Raw genomic sequence first — 22138 nt, forward strand, 5'->3', positions numbered from 1 at the left:
ATTTGGTCAAAAATATTTGAATTGCATCTCTATTAACTTCTTATAAATTACTTAAAATTAAAAAAATAATAACAAACTAAAAATCTAGAGTCTCGGTCTAGTTCGGGATTTATTACATGCAGAACCATAACAAGACCATAAGTTCGGTTTTCATAAAACCAAACCGCTGGTTTTTGTTTATGTTTGGACATAGGTTTTTTGGGTTCAAATCCAACCCTTGTTTCATTTTGGGTGGTATTTTAAGTTCGTCTTATTGGTAGAATGAAAAATGGAAATATTGAAGGTAATGTCAATCAAGTAATAATTCAGGGGATCATTATAAAAAAGAAATAATTGTAGGGGGGGTTATTTGTGAACATAAAAAACAAGTCAAATCAATATTATCACCGGCTGAGCCGGTCAATGCATTCCCCAACGACTCCTACAAAAGGTCAAAAGGGGAAAAATCACCAAATTAGGGTTTCTGTTCGTATGCAAAGAATCTCAAAATTGCGTGCTTCTATCTCTTCGTTGACTCAATTCTGAAGTTTATCTGTTAAATTCATCTTCAAATCGGTGAATTTCGTGTTCAGGTGAGCTTAATTTCATCTAGATTTGTTGATTTATGCATTCTGAGCTTGATTTTCTGGAGTTTAGCCTAGAAAAGCTTCGATCGTTGTAATTTGTTGTGTTCTGTAATGATTTTATGTGATTTGAGTACCTGCCGTTGGTTGATGTCTAGGGTTTCATATGAGGTAGTGTAATTTGGGGCATAATCTATCGAGATTTATGAGTTTTAGATATATATGCAATTGAAAATTGAAATTTTTGACTTGAAATCTAAAGTCAACTGTTAGTCGTTTTTGAAATTTAGGGTTTTTTTGAAGGTGAAATTTGATTGATCACTGTATTTTTAAGTCGGATCTTGGATTCAATTTCGTGCTTACCGGTAACCACTCATTTTGAAGCTAAATTGTTGACTGAGAATCTTTTGTTATGTAAATTGACACTCGTTATAAATGAACAAACGTAATGATTTGCGTGTGATAGAAGTATCGTTAATGATTTGTAATGTTTTTGAAGGGACTAGTGGATTATATTTGAGTGATAGTCTGGAAGCTGATCTGTAGCTTTTGTTAGCATAATAGATTGAATTATAGTTGATATGGATTAGAACATTTTCAGCTAATCTGACAGTTTTAATTAGTGGCTGCTTGTTTCATGGAATGCGTATTTTGTTGACTATGAAAATTGAATTTGAATATGAGAATTTGCTTAGAGGCTTAGATTTTCCTAAATGCTATGTGCATTTTCTCTGTAAATTTATCTTTGGTTCTGGTTTTATGTTGGCTGTGTGTTTTAAAGCCGAGGGTCTCTTTGGTCGCAGCCTCTCTATCCTTCGGGATAGAGGTAAGGCTTGCCTGCATCCACCCTCCCCAGACCCTACCGATATTAGCTTGCTATATGTGGGATTTTACTGGGTATGGTTGTTGTTGGTTGTACACAACTGCTTTACCTTTGATGCTTTTATCATGTTTGAAGTGACTAATGATGAGTAGATGATTGTTCTCATAGCTCAATCTTCATCATTATCAGTCTACATGATATCTAATTATGTTTGTCTTGGTTTACCATTTCAGCAGCCATCTTTCCCTAACATGTTACCACCACGTCAGCAACCAAGGTCGGGAGTACTGCACACATCACTGTCCCTTGTTCCAGCAGACGGCTCAAACTCAGATCAGATCCGTGACTCGCCAACCGAAAGTGCCAGTTCACGCGAAAGCTGGCCTACATCAGATGCTTTAATGCTATCCAAACAGCAACATCTAGAGAGAGAAAAAACAAAGGACCGTGAAAACGGGTCTGCTGAACACTCAGTCATCCGCCACATATCAACCTCGGATAAAATGTCACTCAGAGACATTTCAAAAGAACGAGTTGACTTTATTGCTGAACGTATGCATCGTCTCCCTGATGACTATTTAGATAAATTGAAAAACGAACTCCGTGGGCTTATTGAAGGAATGGGTGGTCATCAACATAGAGAAGAATACATTTCTCTTCAAAAAGCAGTTTTAAGCAGACCCGACTTAAACGAAAAGACACTCGTGTTAGCACATCGTGGCCAGCTTGAAATACTAGTTGCTATCAAAACGGGAATTCAAGCATTTCTACATCCAACTGTCAGTCTATCACAAGCTTCACTAATTGAAATCTTTCTGCACAAAAGATGTAGAAACATAGCATGTGGAAACCCGATCCCGGCTGACAACTGCACTTGTGAAATTTGCTCAAAAAGGAACGGTTTCTGTAACCTTTGCATGTGTGTGATATGTAGCAAGTTTGACTTTGAAGTCAACACATGTAGGTGGATCGGGTGTGACTCGTGTTCACACTGGACACATACAGATTGTGCGATACACAATGCACAGATCGGGATGGGGCCCACTGTAAATGGAGGTTCGGGTGAGATGCTTTTTAGGTGTCGGGCGTGTATGAGGACATCTGAGTTGTTTGGGTGGGTTAAGGATGTTTTTCATCATTGTGCTCCATTGTGGGACCGGGAAGCTTTGGTTAGAGAGCTTGAATATGTGAGTCGGATTTTTCGTGCAAGTGAGGAATCGAGAGGACGGAAATTGTATTGGAAATGTGGAGAGCTTGTTGAAAAGTTAAAGAGCGGGGTAGCTGAACCATTGGCTTCTAAAGCGATATTGTCGTTTTTTCAAGGTAATCTATATCACAAAATGGGCTATAGAACATGCTTTTTAGTGGTGCTTCTATTGTTTGAAGCTGTGATAATAAAATAATCTAATGATTTGAGTTTTAGAAACTTGTCTGTTTTAAGAAATCAATAAATAAATTGACCAGAAAGGACATTTCATCTAATGTGGCATTCTGTTAAATGAATTTACTAATCACTACATGCTGTTTTAATAGTAGTTAATCAAATCTAATGATTTTGAGTTTTAGAAAGTCAAGATTTTAAGGAAATCAATAGATGAAATGTCCAAAAAGGACAGAGGGAGGGCCATCAAACCTGATCGTATAAACAATTAAGCAAGCTAGCATGTATAACCATCACAGCTGATGGTACAAACAACTTAAGCAGCATGAAATTGAACAGTGAAATATGATAGTATGAGAATAACTTAAAATGAATATATATAATAATTTATCACGTAGCCTTGGTCGTAGTTGTTCCCGTTGTTAAATTAGCAACGAACGCTAATATAACAAGTCCAATGGCCGTCAGAACAATGGCATTGGCAAGAAGCCTCAGCCATAACGGGGCTTTATGTGTGCTCAACACAATGTATTTGTGGGCAAAAAAGCCCAGGCAACAGAATATGAAGACACTAAAATATTCAGGCTTTTACCCTGAAATACGGGGAAAAAGCGGGTCATCGCCAACAGGGTGAGGTACATAACCATGATTATTTTAGTCCTTTCATATTCTTTTGCCCGCACATACATTGTGCTGAGCATACATAAAGCTCCATTATTGCTGAGGTTTCTTGCCAATGTCATTGTTGTTATTTGTTCTGATGGTGATTGGAATTGTTATGTTAGCACTTAGCATTCGTTGTTAATTACGGGAATGACTACGGGCGAGGCCATGGGATAAATTGTAATTATATATTAATTTTAAGCTCTTGTAATACTCTCCTTTTTCAGTATTCATTTTCGTACTGCTTTAAGTTGTTTGTACCATCAGCTGTGATGGTTGAACGTGCTAGCTGTGATGGTTGTACATGCTTAAATGTTTGTAAGATGAGGTTTGATGGTCACTTTTATACTCCCTCTATTTGCAATCAAACCTGGCTCCTGTCTCTATTCCAAAATAGTTTTAAAAAAATCATTTTTCTTGATAACTTGTGCAGAGTTCGACATAGACCCGACAAAACACCAAGAACCCGCTGAAGGCCGACTAATGGCCCCACAAGAAGCATTCAATCGAATCGCAGATGTAGTCCAAGAAGCAATAAAAAAGATGGAAATGGTAGAAGAAGAAAAAATCCGCGTCACGAAAAAAGCCCGTTTAGCCCTCGAAGCATGCGACCAAGAACTCAAAGACAAAGCCCGTGAAGTATCCGCCTTAAAAATGGAACGCCAAAAGAAAAAGCAACAAGTCGACGAACTCGAAAGCATCGTTCGCCTCAAACAAGCGGAAGCCGAGATGTTTGACCTCAAAGCCAGTGAAGCGAGACGCGAAGCCGAACGGTTACAAAGAATTGCGCTTGCAAAAGCTGATAAATCAGAAGATGACTATGCTAGTCGGTATTTGAAGCAACGGTTACATGAAGCGGAAGCTGAAAAACATTATTTATTTGAGAAGATGAAGTTGCAAGAGAGTTCATCAAGAGGCTCACAAAGTAGTGTTGGTGTTGGTGTGAGTGAGCCTTCACAGATGATGATGTACAATAAGATTCAAGATTTGCTCAAGAATATGTATACTGTGCCTTCTAAAGGTGATGGTCAATCTGGTGATATCAGGTCACTTGGTTCTGTTTAAGGTGGTTGGTGTTTGTTGTTTTTATGTCTGTTTTTTGGTATTTGTTTTTGATGTTTGGTATAACTTAAAAGGTGAAGTTTGGGGTAACTTTGTAGTTGTTGACTTGTTATATTGTTTTATAAGTGTTGTGATTAATCTTCGGACATAAGTGAAGGTTATCTGAATTAACGGTTTTTTATTTTATAGTTAAGGTATTTTTTTTTATTTGTTAAATACTGATTTTTTGGGTTGCATGTAGAGGTGCATAAACCAGTTTGTTAAAAACTGGTTCTGGTTTTGAACCGGATCTGGTTTAGGTAAGCAAAAGTTAAAACTGGTTTTCAAGCGGAAAAGGATCAGTTCGGTTGCAAATCGGTTCTGTTTGGTTTTAACCAGTTACAGACCGGTTTCAAAGGAAGGGTTCACATTAACAACCTGATTCTAAATTGGTGGTTCGGTTTGGTTTCTAAGTTAAGAGTTACTATACTCATATTTTGGTCACCAAGTTAGAGTTAGATCTATAAACATGTGGTTTAGATGGAGACTTTTGATGGGTGATTAACAGAGAAGAGTTAAGTGCAAAATGCACCGCTGTGGTCAACACCCCTTTTCACCATGAGTATCCTTGCTAGCATTTTTTCACTCTTGAGCACCAGAACCATGTCTTTTCAACGCAATTTGAATCCAATTGTTAAGTCAAATGTTAGTTGACTAATAAAAAAGAGGGGACGAGCAAAATCGTCATTTCACAAATAATAACAATAATAACCCAACCACCCAGCCCTTTCTTCCCGCCACCATTACACCACCCTCTTCCTCCATTGTATGTCTTGAACTTGTCAATCACACTCAGAACTGGAACAAGTTGACCAAACAAAAACCTTGTCGGACTATGCCAACCATGGTGGCAGCCGGCGACAAGAACACCGCCACAAACTAGCACAAAGGAGGATGCTAAGTCAAAGGCGTATAAGCAACATTAGGACGTGAGGGCATGAGTGTTTGTTTTTTTAGTTAATAAATCAATTATTTATCTCCATTTAGCCCAACAACCGCATCTTAAATTTCCCCCTATTATAACACATCCAACTTAGTGTGAAATATGAAAGCCTCGGTGTCAAGGCTATATGACAATTTCACATTTCACACCTCTTGTAACCATGGTTACATAAGTTGCTAGAATTTTCCATTTCAGTCGATTGGGAAGATGCGAGTACTCAGAAATTATTCGAACTACTCATCGAGCACTTGGCCGCTTAGACCGAGTTTTAAAACACTTCCCGAAATAGGTACAATAGAGTAGAGGTGCAGAAACCGGTTTAAAACTCAAAACCGGTTTGGGTTGAAACCGGTTCGATTTTGTCAACAAAAGTCAAAACCGGTTTATGATCGGTTTCGGTTCGGGTTGAAACCGGTTTCTACACCAGGTTAAGATCGGTTTCGGCTCGGGTTTTGACCGGTTTTGGTTCGGTTAACTGGTTTTAACATAATCGGTTTCAAATCGATTCGGTTTCGATTTAGTATCAGGTCAGTTCAGTCAACCAGTTTATTTGTCCACAGTTAGAGACAGAACATAAGCGTGAGTAAAAGTCGTAACTTGTGAGCACGCATTAACTATCATGGGTAGGACCGTTCAAAGGGTAAGACCCTACCCTTTTACCTAATATTTTATTCGGACCCTTTACTCTTTTAGGAAGAGACGTGGACCCAAGACCCTACCCTCTAACCAATAAAAGGGTTGGGTATAAATAAGGGTTTCAAGGGTCCTACCCTTTACCCTTTAAGACAGTAATCACATCTCTTTTTTCTGCATTTACTAGTTGCATATCTCATAAATTACTTTAATATATGAATTTTAGAACAATTATACTTTCATTAAATATCATAGTAAAGTTTAACTTTAAAAGTTTATCAATCATTTGAACTTATGCAAACAATATCTATATTCACAAATTACTTGTAGAGAACAATTAAGTGATTTCCATATATATGTTTCTATTCAGTAGTATGACCCTTTATTTTTATTTTACTTAGTAGTTGGAAATTTCTGATGAATCATATATGAAATACAAACCTCTCATAATTTTCATATTAATAGTGAATCTGATGTATATCCATTTAGTAAACGGGTCAAGGGTTTGAAAAAGAGTCGGACCTTTGAAACCCTTTTACCCTTTAAGGTGAAATTTAAATACCCTTTACCAACCCATATTATTTATTAGGGTCTAATTAAGGGTTTTAAGAGTCGGGTAACCTGTTTCAAGGCACTACCCTTATCTTGGTCACCCTAATCGTAGGCCTCTAACGACGGCGTACGGCCTATACAAATATACATACAATCCTCATTACTTTACGATCGTCGTGTACGTTTCCATAATCTCTACGATCAAATTAGAGTCTGAATCAGAATCATCTAGCAATCGACTCGCAAATATGTCGGAGAAGTTCTCGGCAACACTTCGAATCGGCGACCTGAATGATTTCATCGCACCGTCACAAGGCTGCGTTGTTTCCATGAAGTCCGGTTCCGCTCGCCTTGTCGATAAACCAAAGGTTTCTATTTCTATTTCTATTTCTTCTTTCTAAACCCTAGGTCGTTACTAATTTTAAGATGATTTTAGTTAGGTCATGCTTATAAACCCTAGGCCATGTTTACCTCATTAATATTCAGCAGGAGTTATAGTTTTATCTGCAAGAGCTTTATATGTAGCATTTCCATTGAAATTCAGCAGGACTATATATTAACGGAAACTCCTCTTTTAACAAGTAGAAGAATTATGGTATTTGATGTGTGATTTTAGTAAGTAATTTGTACCACAGCTTAAACTTTTGATATATCATTAGCTAACCTTTTTGGATCCAGAATGTGGTTTGACTTCAAAATTTCAGTTTAATTGTTTTAGACACAATAACTTCGTTCGCAAATGGAAGTTTTATATTAATTTAGTTGCAGATTTTATTTTTACACCACCATAATTTCAATTTTGCTATATGTTCAATGTTCAACTGTGATCAATTGGCTGTTGGAAGCAACTATGTTATGTTACGGATCTTTAACAACTGCATATGGATGTTATTCTGTTATTTCAGCTTCTGTTTTGAATGGGATAGTGGCATATATATTTGCACTTACAGTCAATGTGTGTACATATGTCAAAAAACATATGCCAGCCGCATTATTATTTTTAAATATATATGCTATAATATTTGATTTACGTGTCACAGAGATTTATCTCTCATTTCTGAACCATAGGCTGTTAGCTTTTAGACTCCTTTATGCTAGTCGTAATCCTGTTTAGCGGATTATTCAAATTTTGCGATGCTTTTAGTTAGGTAATGGTTGTATCATCAAGAATGTGTAAAAGACCAGAAAATTGATAATTATTGTAATTTAACTGTTACTCTTACCCTGGTTTATCAGTTGTAGTGCAGTTTAGCAATTTCTCGCTATTTTAAGCAAAATACTTGCTTCAAGATATATTAAGAATGACTTAGAACATGAAAACAGTGATGGTTTGTGATTTTAATTACAATTTACAAGGAACTGGTAGCCCAGTAGCCTTTTACCATATAAGAAAGGGCTCTGTTGCATTACGAAAGATGTTTGATTCACCTTTAGAATTGACCAAGAATTATAATTTTTAGCAGAAGATTAAGCAATTTTAAACACTAACAAGTCCCGCAAGTAGAATGATGGTGTTTGACAGGCGAATTAATAGATAACAATTACACATTTAGGTTCTGCTTGAGTTCAGTAATTTTGAACCAAGCTCACCACATTTGAAACTTGTGATTAGCTACCTTTGGAACATGTGACTTCAACTTTACTCTATTTCACAAAAAAAATAATAAATTTGTTTATTTTTAGATTTATGATTCCCTCTCTCTCCAAAACTTGAACTAAATCCAGTTTTTTTTAGGCACAAAAACTTTACAAATGAGAGTTTGATATAAATTTTGTTGCTGACTTTACACCACCAAGTTTTTAATTTTATTATACTTTTAATGTGTGATACATTTTCTCAGTAAATTTTAGCAGTCATTTAATTTGAAAATGAAATAGTGTGCCTGTTGGAATTTGTAGGGGATTTGTAACAGAGGCACTAATCTAACTTATAGCTTTTAGTCATTAGTAAAAACTAGTTCATATATATAAGTTCGGATATTAGAAGCAACTATTTCATCTAATGAATGTTTAACAACTGCATATGAAGAGTTCTCTGATTTCATCTTCAATTTTATCGGAATAATAGCATATTTTGTTGCACTTGCTGCCAGTTTGTGCATGTGTCGCCGAATTTAGGCCCGCCAGCTACATTACTTTAACTATTTATGCTATAATATCTGATTTATGTGTCACATAAAATAGACTCGACATTATGCAACCTATTTTTTCAAAATTAATCCACTAAGTGATTTTTCTTGGACAGAAGCAAGTAAAAGCAGCACCTGCAAAAGAAACACTTCAAACAGATCCAGTAAAAATATCACTCAAGGATTGTTTAGCTTGCAGGTACTTTTACCTAATTTTCATTGACTTTGGTTACTTTTTAGGAAAATTGGATATCAATAATCCAAACTATTAACTACTGGCCAATATTAATCCCAACTAATAATGTAACCAGTGACAATCCCAACTTTCAAGTTTGTTACCAATAACAAACCCAGACTAACAACATGTTAACTCCGTTAAAATTCCAATGACGTGGCATATGATGTGGCAATTACACAAAAATGACTTGGATTTAAAATAAAATTATAATAATACTAAAACATAGCGGGACCCACCACTTCATCTTCTCCAAAACCTTTTACCCCATTTTCTGCCACCACAGGACCACCACCAGCCACCATAGAACCACCACCGGCCACCAACGTCAGGTAATATTTAATTTCTTCTTCATAATTAACCAACTTATCTTTACCTATCGCACAAACTTCAACTACTTCACTTAACTTCACAGTAGGCAATCCTTCCACAACCGATTTCGCATCCGTCCCTTTTTACCAGGATCACTTTCCGCTAAATTCTGCAACAATGCTTCGTATCCAGCTGCATCCAAATAATCACCTGGATTGCCTATATAACCATCACCTGCAGTTTGAAACCTAAACTCAACTGAGTGATCCTCCAATCCGTTTAAAATCTCCGCCCAAGTATTCGGTGTCGTCGGCTTAACGCTCTGGAAGCGAAATCACGGAGGCGAAGACGGATGACGTCACGCTGACGTCTTCTACGCGTATCTTCATCTTCCGGTTCAACTATCTGTTCTTCGTTATTATCGTCAGATCCGTCGTTAACATTAACTTCGTTATTATCTCCGTTATCCTCGTCATCATCGTTATCTTCATCCCATCCGTCGAGTACGATTCGGAGATAATCATTATCATCGACGTCGCCGTTGCGGTCGGAGGGAGGTAACGGCGGCGCGTCGTTGTCACGCGCGGACATGGCGATGAGCCGGAGGACCTGAAGGATCTCGTGACCGAAAGCAGGATGATCGTTTTCTTCATCATCTTCATCGTTTGCTTCAACCGGTTGTTGATGATGATGAAGGTGATGGTGATGATGATTAACTGCAGCAATCAGCTCAACGAAGCCGTTTTTGCATTTGAAGCAGATGACGTCAGCTTGACCAGGTAGGGTTTCGATCGGGACGCGTTTGTTGCACTGGTAGCACCAGTATTGTTGTGAGGGATCGGGAGTATCAGCTGCTGACGGAGGAGGCGGTTGTGGTGGTGGTGTGACGGATGATGACAGTGGTGTTTCTATTGGCCGGCGGTGGTTCTATGGTGGCTGGCGGTGGTCCTGTGGTGGCAGAAAATGGGGTAAAAATTTTTGGAGAAGATGAAGTGGTGGGTCCCGCTATGTTTTAGTATTATTATAATTTTATTTTAAGTCATTTTTGTGTAATTGTCACATCATATGCCACGTCATTGGAATTTTAACGGAGTTAACATTTTGTTAGTCTGGGTTTGTTGTTGGTAACAAACTTGAAAGTTGGGATTGCCACTGGTTACATTATTAGTTGGGATTAATATTGGTCAATAGTTAATAGTTTGGATTATTAATATCCAATTTTCCTACTTTTTAATAGAAGTTTTCAATTAAATTGGTAATATTGTTGTCATCATGCAGTGGATGCATTACTTCTGCAGAAACTGTTATGCTAGAGAAGCAAAGCTTAGATGAGTTTCTTTCTAATATAAACAATGGCAAAACCGTTATTGTCTCTCTTTCACCCCAGTCTAGGGCCTCCATTGCTGGGCATTATGGCCTCTCACCACTTCAGGTAATTATGAATATTTGAATTAGATGTGCGATCAGTATGTCTAGTAAGGTAATTATGGATTGTATGTTTTCAGGTATTCAGGAAACTAACCACACTGTTCAAGTCATTAGGAGTCAAAGCCGTTTTTGATACCAGTTGTAGTAGAGATTTGTCTCTTATTGAATCATGTAATGAATTCATATCGCGTTATAAACAAAGTCGTCTAGATGACATAAAGGAGTCTAAATCATGTCTACCTATGATAGCCTCTGCATGCCCTGGTATGCTTTATCTTTTTGGATCCAACTATAAAAAACATTGCATCTTTAATGATAAATGATTTTAATATGTTTTTAGGTTGGATATGCTATGCTGAGAAAACACTCGGATCGTTTGTTCTGCCATATATTTCTTCAGTGAAGAGCCCCCAACAATCCATTGGAGCTATCATAAAACACCATATATGCCATAAATTAGGCCTTCGGTGAGCGTCTTTTTCAATTATGCTTATAATGGTATAAACGAGCTGACTCTGAGCTTGGCTAGGCTTGAGCTCGGCTCGTTCAACTTACGAGAGCTCGAGCTTGGCTCTTTTACTTACAAGAGCTTGAGTTCGACTCGTTTCTAGCTTTATATCTAAAGCTTGAGCTCGGCTGTGAGTAGTTTCCTCGAGCTTAGCTCGCTTAACTTACTAGAGCTCGAGTTTTGGCTTGGCTCTAGCTCTGTTTTAAAGCTTTTGCTTAGCTCATTTAACTTACGAGAGCCTTTCCTAGCTGTCTTTCTAAAGCTGAATCTATTCACGTTTATAATTTATTAGTTAATTTATATAAGTTTATACTTTACTTTTAATCTTTTATGCATGTTTTAACTTTTTTTTATATGTAACATGATAGATATTATTTAGTTATTTTTATCATAGCTTTATATAAATATATATTTAATATATTAAATAAAATTTATATAAAGAACAGGCTAGTTTAGGCTCTGTGCTCTGAGCTATCTCGAACTCGATAAGCAAGCTTGTGCTCGTTTATCGAACAAGCTTATTTTTGGGCTCAATCTCATTTAACCTCGGCTTGATTCAAGCTTTTATCAAGTCAATCTTGAGTAGCTCAGCATATGCATGAGTTGCATGCTTTATTTTCTGTTGAGTATAGACAGTTGAGTTGTGTATTATTTATATGCTCGATCATGATTTTTATTTGCATCAATTTTACAGGCCAAGTGATATTTATCACGTGACAGTAATGCCTTGTTATGACAAAAAACTTGAGGCTTCCAGAGATGACTTTGTTTTCCAAGACCAATCTGATCAAATGACCACAGAGGTAGATTCCGTGCTGACAACTGGTGAAGTTTTAGATTTAATACAGGTAAACAAATGTTTTATTAAACTCATAAGGGTAAAAAAGTAAGTTTAACTTCTTATGTTTCTACTCTGTTGGTTGTGTGCAGTTGAAAGCGGTAGATTTCAGCAATTTGGACGAGTCTTCTCTTGATAAACTGTAAGCAGAACAAACATTAGCTTCTTCAAACTCCACCCTTATGGCTGTAAAAAACATTTAAACTAAATATTATTTAGTTATATTCATGAAAGTAAATAAATGAACTTAGACATACGAGCTTAAACATACGTAAATGTACGACCATACAAAATTTAAATGAACGAACATGAACAAACGAGACGTGTTTATGTTCATTTGTTTAACTAAATGAACAAAAAGTTTTTTTTATCTTCGTTCGTTTATTAAACAAACATGAACGCACTTCCCGACGAACGGTTCACTAAACGGGTGGTTTGTTTACACACCTATTCACCCTCTTTGAAGAAAATAAAAATCATGTTACAATCTTGCAGATTATCTAATGTCAGTGAAGACGGGAATCTTTTTGGTGTTCGGGGGAGCTCGGGAGGATACGCAGATACAATCTTTCGTTATGCTGCTAAAACACTTTTTGCTCATGATATTAACGGGCCTTTGGATTTCAAAACCGTAAGGAACTCCGATTTCCAGGAAGTTACTTTAGAAGTAAGTTCTACTTTTGATGAGTTTAACAAAATATTAAAAATGAAAAAGTGAGATTCAAAATCAATATAAATTTGCAGGTAGAAGGTAAAACCGTGTTGAAGTTTGCTCTATGTTACGGTTTCCGAAACTTGCAAAATGTAGTTAGGAAGCTTAAAATTGGAAAATCTGATTATGACTATTTAGAGATCATGGCTTGCCCTTCAGGTATCTTAAAATTATCATTAACTTTTTTGTTTTTTAAATTGTGTTTATTTATTTATTTTTTGGTAAATTCAGGGTGCTTAAATGGGGGTGGTCAACTGAAGCCGAAAGCTGGTCAATCTGGTAAAGATTTAATTCAAGCCTTGGAGAAAACATATATGGAAAATGTAAGTATAAAATATTCACCATATGTTATCTTGATTGTTGTCAATTTAACAATATTAATTTGTATAACATGATAATTTGTGTTAGGTTTTGATAGCGGGACCGTTTGAGAACCCGATTGTGAAAATATTATACGATGAGTGGTTGGAACATCCTGGTTCTGAAAGGGCTAAACGATACATACACACGGAATACCATCCGATCGTAAAAAGTATTACTTCTCAGTTAAATAACTGGTGATATATAGCTCTGGACCTATTTCTAGTTATAAAATTTTGGTGAGCCACTGATTTTAAATACTGCTTACTTTTTTATTTATACGTTTTGCTCTTGTAACCTTTGTTTTGTTACATATTTTAGTAGACTTGACTCTTGTCATGTATAATAATGTACTATGTAAATTTTGTCACTTGATGTGCATGTCACTCTCATCTTTAAAATTTTATTATCACATTTTATAAAAAATATACAAAATAAAAGTAAAGTATTGTCTTTGATTGACTTGAACTTGACTTGTTTGCCTAAACGTATTCGGGATCATATTTGAGAGAAATTCACAAAGGTTGTACACAACTATGCATGTATGTAATATTATTGTGAAATTGAAAAGTGAACAAAATAGGTTATAACTTTTTATATGAAATAATAGTTCGTCAAAAATTGATATAAAATACTCTTTTATTAGTTACAAGGAAATTTTGAAGTTAATACTGTAACTGTATTTATTAAAATATCTCATTATATATAACAAATAGAAAGTTTGTGCCGCAAGTGCCTTATTGGGCTACTTGGCAGCACCAAACTTTTGCTCAAAGTTTGTTTTTATTTCTTTAGTTCAGTCATCGTAATGAAAACCGAGCGAACGTCAATTTTTTTTGTGTTTTTTTTTTGTTTTAGTTCCAGGATCAACAACGATCGGCTTTTACCTATGCTCGTGTTTTACTGACTGACGTCACCCTATTAGTCCACCTCAACTTTTATACTTTTTTTTTGTTTAATATTTGGTTTTAATTCCGGTACATAACACACGTTAATGAAATCGACCGAATTCGCGTTGACTTACAGGCTAAACGTATCTTTAGATTTTATTTAGGCAATCAACGTATCTTTAGTGGTGTTAGTGGTCACATGGGCAGTTCATGTTTAGTTATTTGTTAAGTCATGGTTTAGTTAGGTTAGTGTAGTGTAAGGGGTCATTATTTTGGTTACGGGTGATGGTATCTTTAGTGGTGTTAAAATTTTTTCTTTCAATTTCTTAATATTACGTTGTTAAATAATAAAAATAAAACAAGTATACATTTATATATATATTTTTTAAATTTTAACTCTGAGTAATAATTTGCAAAATAATTATAATAACAAAAAATAAATAAAAATATTCTTTCACTAATTAACAGATCGTGTTTGACCTGTCAAACTGCGAACATGACCAGTTACACCTATAAGATATTATTATGGATAAAGGAATCAATGTTATTTTATTTAATTTTGTAGTTCAAAACAACATGACAATGATCACGTCATAGAGACTTTAGACTTGATCATGATCCACCTTCAAGTCTTGAATATTGAGAGTATGATTATTGGACGGGTGATCTTAAAGAGATGATAGCTTTCATAAGTTATTTTTGGTACGTTTATGCAGAAAATTCCATTTCACCCGTCTATACGGACGTATAGGAAGGAGAGCATGCATATATATGGTCGTATATGACTACAGAGTTGTACGTATATATATATAATTACACGAATCTGCCCTTTTAAATTAAACATGTTCAATCTCAACTACGATATATACACATTTGTTTCTATGTATGAAAACGATTACAATTATCAATATACAAATAATATGTGTATCAACATGTATCTCGGCTAATATACTCTGTAGTTGAAGTAGGGGGTTCACGTATATGTTGAGACAGTGTGTGAAGTCATCGAACAAGACTAGAGGCAAACCCTTTGTAAGGATGTATATCCAACTCAATGTGTTTGGTGTGTTGGTACTGGTGCTGAACTGGATTGCTTGACAAGCAAGTTTCACTTACATGTCATAATGGACCAATGTCGTATAAGTTGGTGGATGATGAAGTTCTAATAAAGGTATGGCCACCAACATGTTACAAAGACAACATTTTTAGTGCCCCGGTATTATTTTTCATCACTAGAATGAGATAAGGTGGGTCGCCCACATTTGTAGCCCCACTACACATGACCTTAGAGACGATATATTAAATATTTTATAGACCCCATAAAAATTAATAAATGAAACCTATGATATCAACATTAAACTTGGTGTGATGGTTAGATCCTTGTCTTATAGGCTATAGCTAAGAGGACACGAGTTCAAGACTTGTATATCTGTTTTTGTGATTTGTTTTTGGTTTAATTCCCCATTAGGCCATGAGGTATACACTAACCCATCTTAATTCCACATAAGCTCCACATCATCATTTTTTTCTCTTTCACTCTATGTCATTTAAAGGAAATGGTTTAACCCATTTAACACATAATTAATATAACAAATAAGTTTGTAATTAATACATAATTAATACATATTGTTCATTTTAACCCGTTAAAAACATAATCTATGGGCCTTTTTAACACACTTAACACAAGTGGGGATTGGTTTAATCAATCTTTAAAGTGTCATGTCACTTTAACCTATGTAAAGGTTAGAGTATACAACATGGCCATGTCATCGCAAACCCTCTGGTAACTGTTGGATTGCATTCAATTGTTACGTATGCATTCATATTTCAATATGCTTGATTGTTGCTACCTACCTACTTTTCTTTGTTTAATGCAAACGTGATAAATATTGGTATGAACTGTATAGGTTTGTCAATAAATACTCTTGTTATTTATCTACCATCAAAAGTTTAGTATCAATATTAAACTTGGTGTAGTGGTAAATCCTATTGTCAAAGATGAAGTTTTTACCAAAACATGGTACCAAAACATGGTGAAAGGAAAAATTATTTATCAAAATAGGTTATTTGAAAAGTTTTACCAAAATAGGTATTCTTTTGAAAACTTTAGCTTTTCACTCCTAATCTTATTGAGTCATTGGATAAACAAAGTTTTATAATTAAGAAAGGTTAAAAAATAACTTCTAATAGATTTTTAACATTTTATCGTACTGTTATATATTTTTTTATCAAAAGTTATTATTTTCAATATTTTTAACTCACGTATATGTAAACTAAGTTATTGCTACTTCATTCTTTTTTTATTTTGTCTCTTAATTTTTTATATTATTTTGTGTAAAACAAATTACGTTATTAATACAATACCTTTTGATCATGTTTATAAAAAAATCTGAATACTAACTTTATTATTATTTGAAAACATCGTTTTTGTGAAGATGAATTTTATATAAACATAGCAAACTGAATTGATTGTGATTTTTTTTATATATAGTAAACTATATGGGTGTTGCTGTGTCGGTAAGGTACGGACCGAACCGATTCTGGCCAAACAACAATAACGGTATTCGTTTTGGTCATAGCACTTTAGGTTTTTTCTTTCAATTAATATAGCAAGTGTTAGTAACGTAAAGATCTTAATCAATTACCATATTTCCCGTCGGCTATATTTTGCTAGTTATTTTGTAAATGCCGTTATGTAAAAAGAGTTAGTTTGAAAATACTGAATTAAAAAGGGGATGTTTAGTTATCATATTTTTTTCACTGTATTATGTATATAAATGCGATACATTTTTTTAATTATGTGTTAATTAATCTCTCCAATCGTTGATCTTCAATCTTTTTATGTAGAATTATATTTTTATTCGTGTTATGCTTTTTAAAGTTTGTTGAACAACCCAAGAAAAAACACTCTAAAGTAACATATAAAATGTATACAAAAATTAAAAACATAGATGTTTATAATTTTTTTTTAAATAAAATGTATTTAAAAAAGTTACAGTACGTTTGTAACAGAGTTATTAAACATTGAAAACTATCTTTGATTTAATATTATGATCCAGCTAAATATTTTTATTATATTTTATTTTAAACTTTTTTCTTAGCTTTTTTCGAATAATATATTTTTATTAAATATAGACCCTTATTTTTATTTAATAAGAATAGGAGTGAAAGATGGAGTTTTTTTTAAATACATATTTTGGTAAATAAGTTTTCATTTTGGTAAATAGTTTTTTCTCTCCGCCTATTTTGATAAAAAAACTCGTCAAAGATGTAATGGCCGGTTTGTTTTCAAAATACAAAAACTTATTTTAGAAAAAAGTAATGGTTGGTTTTATAAAGTTATAATTTTTTTCTATCGTTTCAAGTGCAATCATATGATTATTGTGTGTGTTTTAATTAATAAGTAATGATCATAAATTTTATTACGATATTGTTTTTTATTATGTTCATTGTTTAGACCTGACCCACACGACGACAAACCCGCAATTTCGAATGTTAGGTTGTGAAAATCTTAAGAAAAAAAAATCAAAACTGTAAGAAAGAATTCTAAGTCTATCACCGCCAATGACAAAACAAGAAGGGTAGGTAAGTTTCTTTAAAAATAGGTTATTATTAATTAGTATTATTATTACTTTTGGTCATTATATAAAGATATTGAATCCGTTCAATAAAAATATAAAAAAAAGATATTAAAGCTGCATTTATTAAAATAGCATTTTAGTTATATTTAGTAAATGCAATAACCTTATTATAATTAATGTTTCGTGTATGCTTAATTAAATTTATAAAAATGATTTAAAAGAAAAGGAAAGGGGACAGGTCAAAGATGAATCATATATTTTGTCAAAAGACTTTTCACTTCGGACATATTATTATTATTTGTCTAAGTTGAAGGCCCACAAAATCCTCCTAGGTTTCCTCTCTCCTAGTTGCTGTGACTGTTACGTGTTCTTCCCTCTGCACTTCTTCCATCATCAGCACTAGCTAACAATGGTGAATCTCATTCCCTCTATCTTTCTCTAGATCATCTATATTTGATTGATCATCAAAACTTAATCAATGCATTTTTCTCTTTTGCTTGTTATGATCGGTAATTCGATATCGATTTCACTCATTTATGATCAATTTTTTAATGTTTGTTTTACAATCGGAGGTTTTGGATATCTTTAGCTAAATTAGATGAGAGTTTTTTTCTATAAGCAATTGTCGATCTGGTTCAATGGCATGAGGTGACCTGATCACTTAGGGGTTTTGTCACAGCGGTGAGTTTTTTCTTTCATAGTGTTCCTGGGTGAGTCAGGCCGCAGGAAGCGTCAAAATTGGTATTGTCTAAGGATGACTTTATGGATTGTGTGTTTTTTATATACAAGTTAGGTTATAAGAATTGGTTTCTTTTAATGTTAAACAAAAAGTATGGAAGAAAAATAAAGAGCCGGTAAGATAATTAATTTCGTGTTTTTGAATCATAAAAAGAACAAGCGTTTCTACGTTTGTATTAAATTGTATCGTAAATTTTTAATTTTAGAATATTAACATGAAGAATATGTTCTTTGGTTATGGGTCCGTGTTCAGCTTCTTGTCAGTATGCAAGGTTTGTGTTGTGTTTGACCCACAAAGCCACGGGCACGACCCATTTAACCGTCCTAGAGTATGGTAGATAAAAGAATCAATATTATATTATTCATACATGTTTCTTAGCAATAAAGACAATGATCAAGTAATAGAGTACATGATCACTAAATGCAGGATTATTGGACATTGGACTACTAATTTTTAAAAGATGTTAGCTTTAAGAAGTTTTTTTTTTTTGGTACATGTTGTGTTAAATTCACAGTCATGTTTGGGTTCTTGGTTGATGCTTGGATCTACAATATTCAAGTCACAAATTACTTATTAAGGTTTTATTTTTCTAATTTTATGGTTTTGTTATTTGTTCAATTGTTCTTATGACAGACAACATCAAAGAGACTTGCAGAGAAGAAAATAGCAAAGTTTGAGAAAAACATAACCAAAAGAGGATTGGGGCCTATCGGTTCTAAGAAGATCAAGACCGAGCTCTATGTTCTTGCTTTGTTCATGGCGATCGTGGTTGGATCCTGTAAGTCCTACTGTTTTCTAGTCTAAACATATTCTAAATCGTTCAAATCTATCACTTGCTTTGTCATTAAACTTACAGTTATGAGCTTTGGACTACCAATATTATGTGTGGTTGTCCCTCTTTTTGCTGTGCCAAATAATAATAATAATAATTTAATCAACAATGGCTTCATGCATCTTGTGTGTAGTATTCATTGAAAGCACATGTTCTTGGACAAGTTTAAAACACTTGTTAAACATTTTTTGTTAGTGATGATTCCGTATGCTTTTCTTATTCTTGATTGTAACAATAAAGCTGATATACAAAAAAAGTTTTATATCCAATAATTAGGCCTGTAAATGAACCGGCCGAACGAACACGAAACGGATGAATATTTGTGTTCATGTTCGTTCACTTAAAAAATAAACATGTTCGTTTAAATTCTAAACGAACGGTTCACAAACATAAATGAACGAAGATAAGCGAACATAAATGATCGAACATATACAAACAAACGTAAACGGAAACAAATAAACTTAAAAGGACAAATGGTCGAACACACTTGAAACTAACACATATAAAACATTACGTAGATGATTCATCCACGAATGAACATAAACGAACATAAATAGACACACATAAATGAACATTAATAAACAGATGTTCACAATCATAAATGAACGCATGAAACACGTACTCATGTTTGTTCGTTTAAGTAACTGAACACAAAATTCTTGTTCATGTTCAATCATTTATTAAATGAACTAACATAAACGAACTTCCATCCAAACAGTTCACGAATAGTTCACTGAACGTTCAGTCCGTTTACAGACCTACCAAGAAACCTTTAATAAAATAAAGGGTAAATCATCTTAATAGTATAATACAACCTTCACAAAGTTTGTATACCAGAAAATCATTTAAACCAACTTCTAGCATGGACTCGACAAATTCGTTGGGTTCATATTTTGTTTTGAGATTGTTAGATATCAGTGTAAAGTTTCTTGAAATGGTCAATACACTCTTGAAATGTGGAAAGGGAAAATTGAGATAAGCAAAGAAATTTTGAAAAAAATTGTTAAAATTTTGGTTGAAAAAGGGGAAATTGAGCAAAAATAATTATCTTGACAAGAGCACCTACAATAGCGGGTCGCAAAACTTAGTCCATGTAAACCCAAGTTGCCTTTTCGCAACCCTAAAACTAGCTAAAAAATACTCTTTTTCTTTTCTCCATTCAATCATATAAACATGTTTGAGCGTATATTTTCACAAAACTGATTCTCTTTTATCTCTCCTCCACATCATGCATATATTGACTCCTAAAAAACACCCCAAAACCAACAATCGGAGATGCTGAATTTGACGGTCATTTTGCCAAATTTTAGACGGATAAATGACCTGTTTTGCCTAAAAACATGACCAAATAGGTAATTTTGATATACTCACTTGGTGGACTAGGTAGTTATTTTTCCTAAAACAATTTAACTTCATTTTTTGGATTCTGTTTTTCAAGTTCAAAGGTGACACTAATGTTTTGTTTTCTATATTTTTTTATTATATAAGTATGGGGTTTAATATATATTTGTTTTCTTGCAGTTCTGTTTCAGATTATCAGGTTGGCATTGATTGGATAAAGAATTGAACTTCCTAGCTCAACCTTAGTCATATGCTACCTTAAATCACAAACTACAGTTATGTCAGATTGAGTATCTTCATGATAAACATAATAAACTGATAAGAAAAACAATGATGCATTTTGGCCTAAATTGATTTTTCATATTTTTGTTCAACCTTTTGGGATTTAAATTACCATTTTCAAATGGTTTCACACCCTTTAACAGGGTTCTTCTCATCTAGTCCTGGGCTAGGCATTGTTATACCTAACTTGGTTCTTCACACAGGCCGGCCCGTGCTAGTTGTAACCGGAAGGGTGGCCTGACCCGGGATTTTATGGATCTGAAAGTGGTCCAGGGAAATGGTATTTGAGAACTAGGGGTGTGCACGGTTCTGTTTGATTATTAGCCTCAACCAAATTAATCAATTGGTTTTCGGTTAATCGCTCTGGTTTATTTGGTTGGTTTTCGGTTCATTTGGCTAATTTCAGTTAAAAACCAAAATCAAACTTGGGCTAAAATTTTTGGTAAGAAATAATGGATGCATAAATACATGAAATGAGCGTATAAATACATGAAATAAGGTATAATAAATACATGAAATGGAGGCAGAAAAACTAGAAATATATGGAAAAATGAATGGTTCGGTTCGATTTTTTTTCTTTTTCTTTTTTTAAATTCCGGTCTGGTTTTGTTTACGATTCGATTATTGCACACCGCTAGACCAATGGTAAAACTAAATATGAACCTTCTTAGACTCTTTACTATATATAACTAGCTAGTTCTGTGATTAGTTCTGAGTTTAACCCATAACTTTCGTTATATGTTGTGAAAAGGGAGCCTAATTTATAAGCATGGAATCCCTGTTTACAAAAGTACAAAACGCATGTAACTGAAATGAAATCCGTGTCATTTAATGAACAAATCGGAGAGGACTAGGGTCGACAGTGGCATATGATAGAAGCTCAGGATTACACTCTAGCCTCCGTATAATAAATTCCTTGATCGTTACATTCAATTTGCAAGTTGTCCTTCACCTCTCCAGCAAAAGATAGAATCTTGTTAGACAGATAAAGTCTCTTTAAGATGTTTTGATCTTTTGTTTGGTTACAACATCGGTTACACTAGTCTTGTTAGTATTAGGAATAAAAAAGGCGAAAGGGTTGTAGACATCGAACATAAACTGGTTTAACACAGATAACTAGAAGGTTCTTAAGCGTGTTCGTTTCGCTGGAATGGAATGGAGTTTGGATGGAATTGAAATTGATTTCCATTTCTTAAGGTGTTCGTTTCGTTGGAATTGGAATCTTAATTCCACTTTAGTGTGTTCGGTTGACAAAGAATTGAAATTGGAATGTTTAGAGCTACAACATTTAT

The 22138-nt window shown here is 34.2% G+C and overlaps 2 protein-coding genes and 1 pseudogene across 5 annotated transcripts; 2 read left to right on the top strand and 1 right to left on the bottom strand.

Moving 5' to 3' along the window:
- Positions 1-407: 407 nt before the first annotated feature.
- LOC143531390 (OBERON-like protein) lies at positions 408-4678 on the top strand. Of its 2 annotated transcripts, none has more exons than XM_077026700.1 (3): positions 408-572; positions 1623-2709; positions 3864-4678. In XM_077026700.1, exons 2-3 carry the CDS (start codon positions 1638-1640, stop codon positions 4493-4495), a joined length of 1704 nt encoding a protein of 567 aa, XP_076882815.1. In that variant the 5' UTR covers positions 408-572; positions 1623-1637; the 3' UTR covers positions 4496-4678. The 2 variants fall into 2 exon arrangements, with proteins under 2 accessions (XP_076882815.1, XP_076882814.1); XM_077026699.1 differs by having other exon boundaries at positions 423-572; positions 1620-2709.
- A 2123-nt stretch (positions 4679-6801) lies between these two features.
- Positions 6802-13454, top strand: LOC143531334 (protein NAR1-like). Of its 3 annotated transcripts, none has more exons than XM_077026654.1 (11): positions 6802-7027; positions 8905-8987; positions 10614-10767; positions 10841-11027; positions 11104-11230; positions 11966-12119; positions 12202-12251; positions 12605-12780; positions 12858-12980; positions 13053-13144; positions 13230-13454. In XM_077026654.1, exons 1-11 carry the CDS (start codon positions 6908-6910, stop codon positions 13380-13382), a joined length of 1419 nt encoding a protein of 472 aa, XP_076882769.1. In that variant the 5' UTR covers positions 6802-6907; the 3' UTR covers positions 13383-13454. The 3 variants fall into 3 exon arrangements, with proteins under 3 accessions (XP_076882769.1, XP_076882768.1, XP_076882770.1); XM_077026653.1 differs by having other exon boundaries at positions 12605-12776; positions 12854-12980; XM_077026655.1 differs by having other exon boundaries at positions 8908-8987; positions 12605-12776; positions 12854-12980.
- LOC143531314 (E3 ubiquitin-protein ligase CIP8-like) lies at positions 9242-10250 on the bottom strand (annotated as a pseudogene).
- Positions 13455-22138: the final 8684 nt, after the last annotated feature.

This window comes from Bidens hawaiensis, unplaced genomic scaffold (genome assembly GCF_021521415.1).
Source record: "Bidens hawaiensis isolate Kalapana, Puna unplaced genomic scaffold, B.hawaiensis_p1.1 tig00009159_1, whole genome shotgun sequence".
Taxonomy (NCBI): domain Eukaryota; kingdom Viridiplantae; phylum Streptophyta; class Magnoliopsida; order Asterales; family Asteraceae; genus Bidens; species Bidens hawaiensis.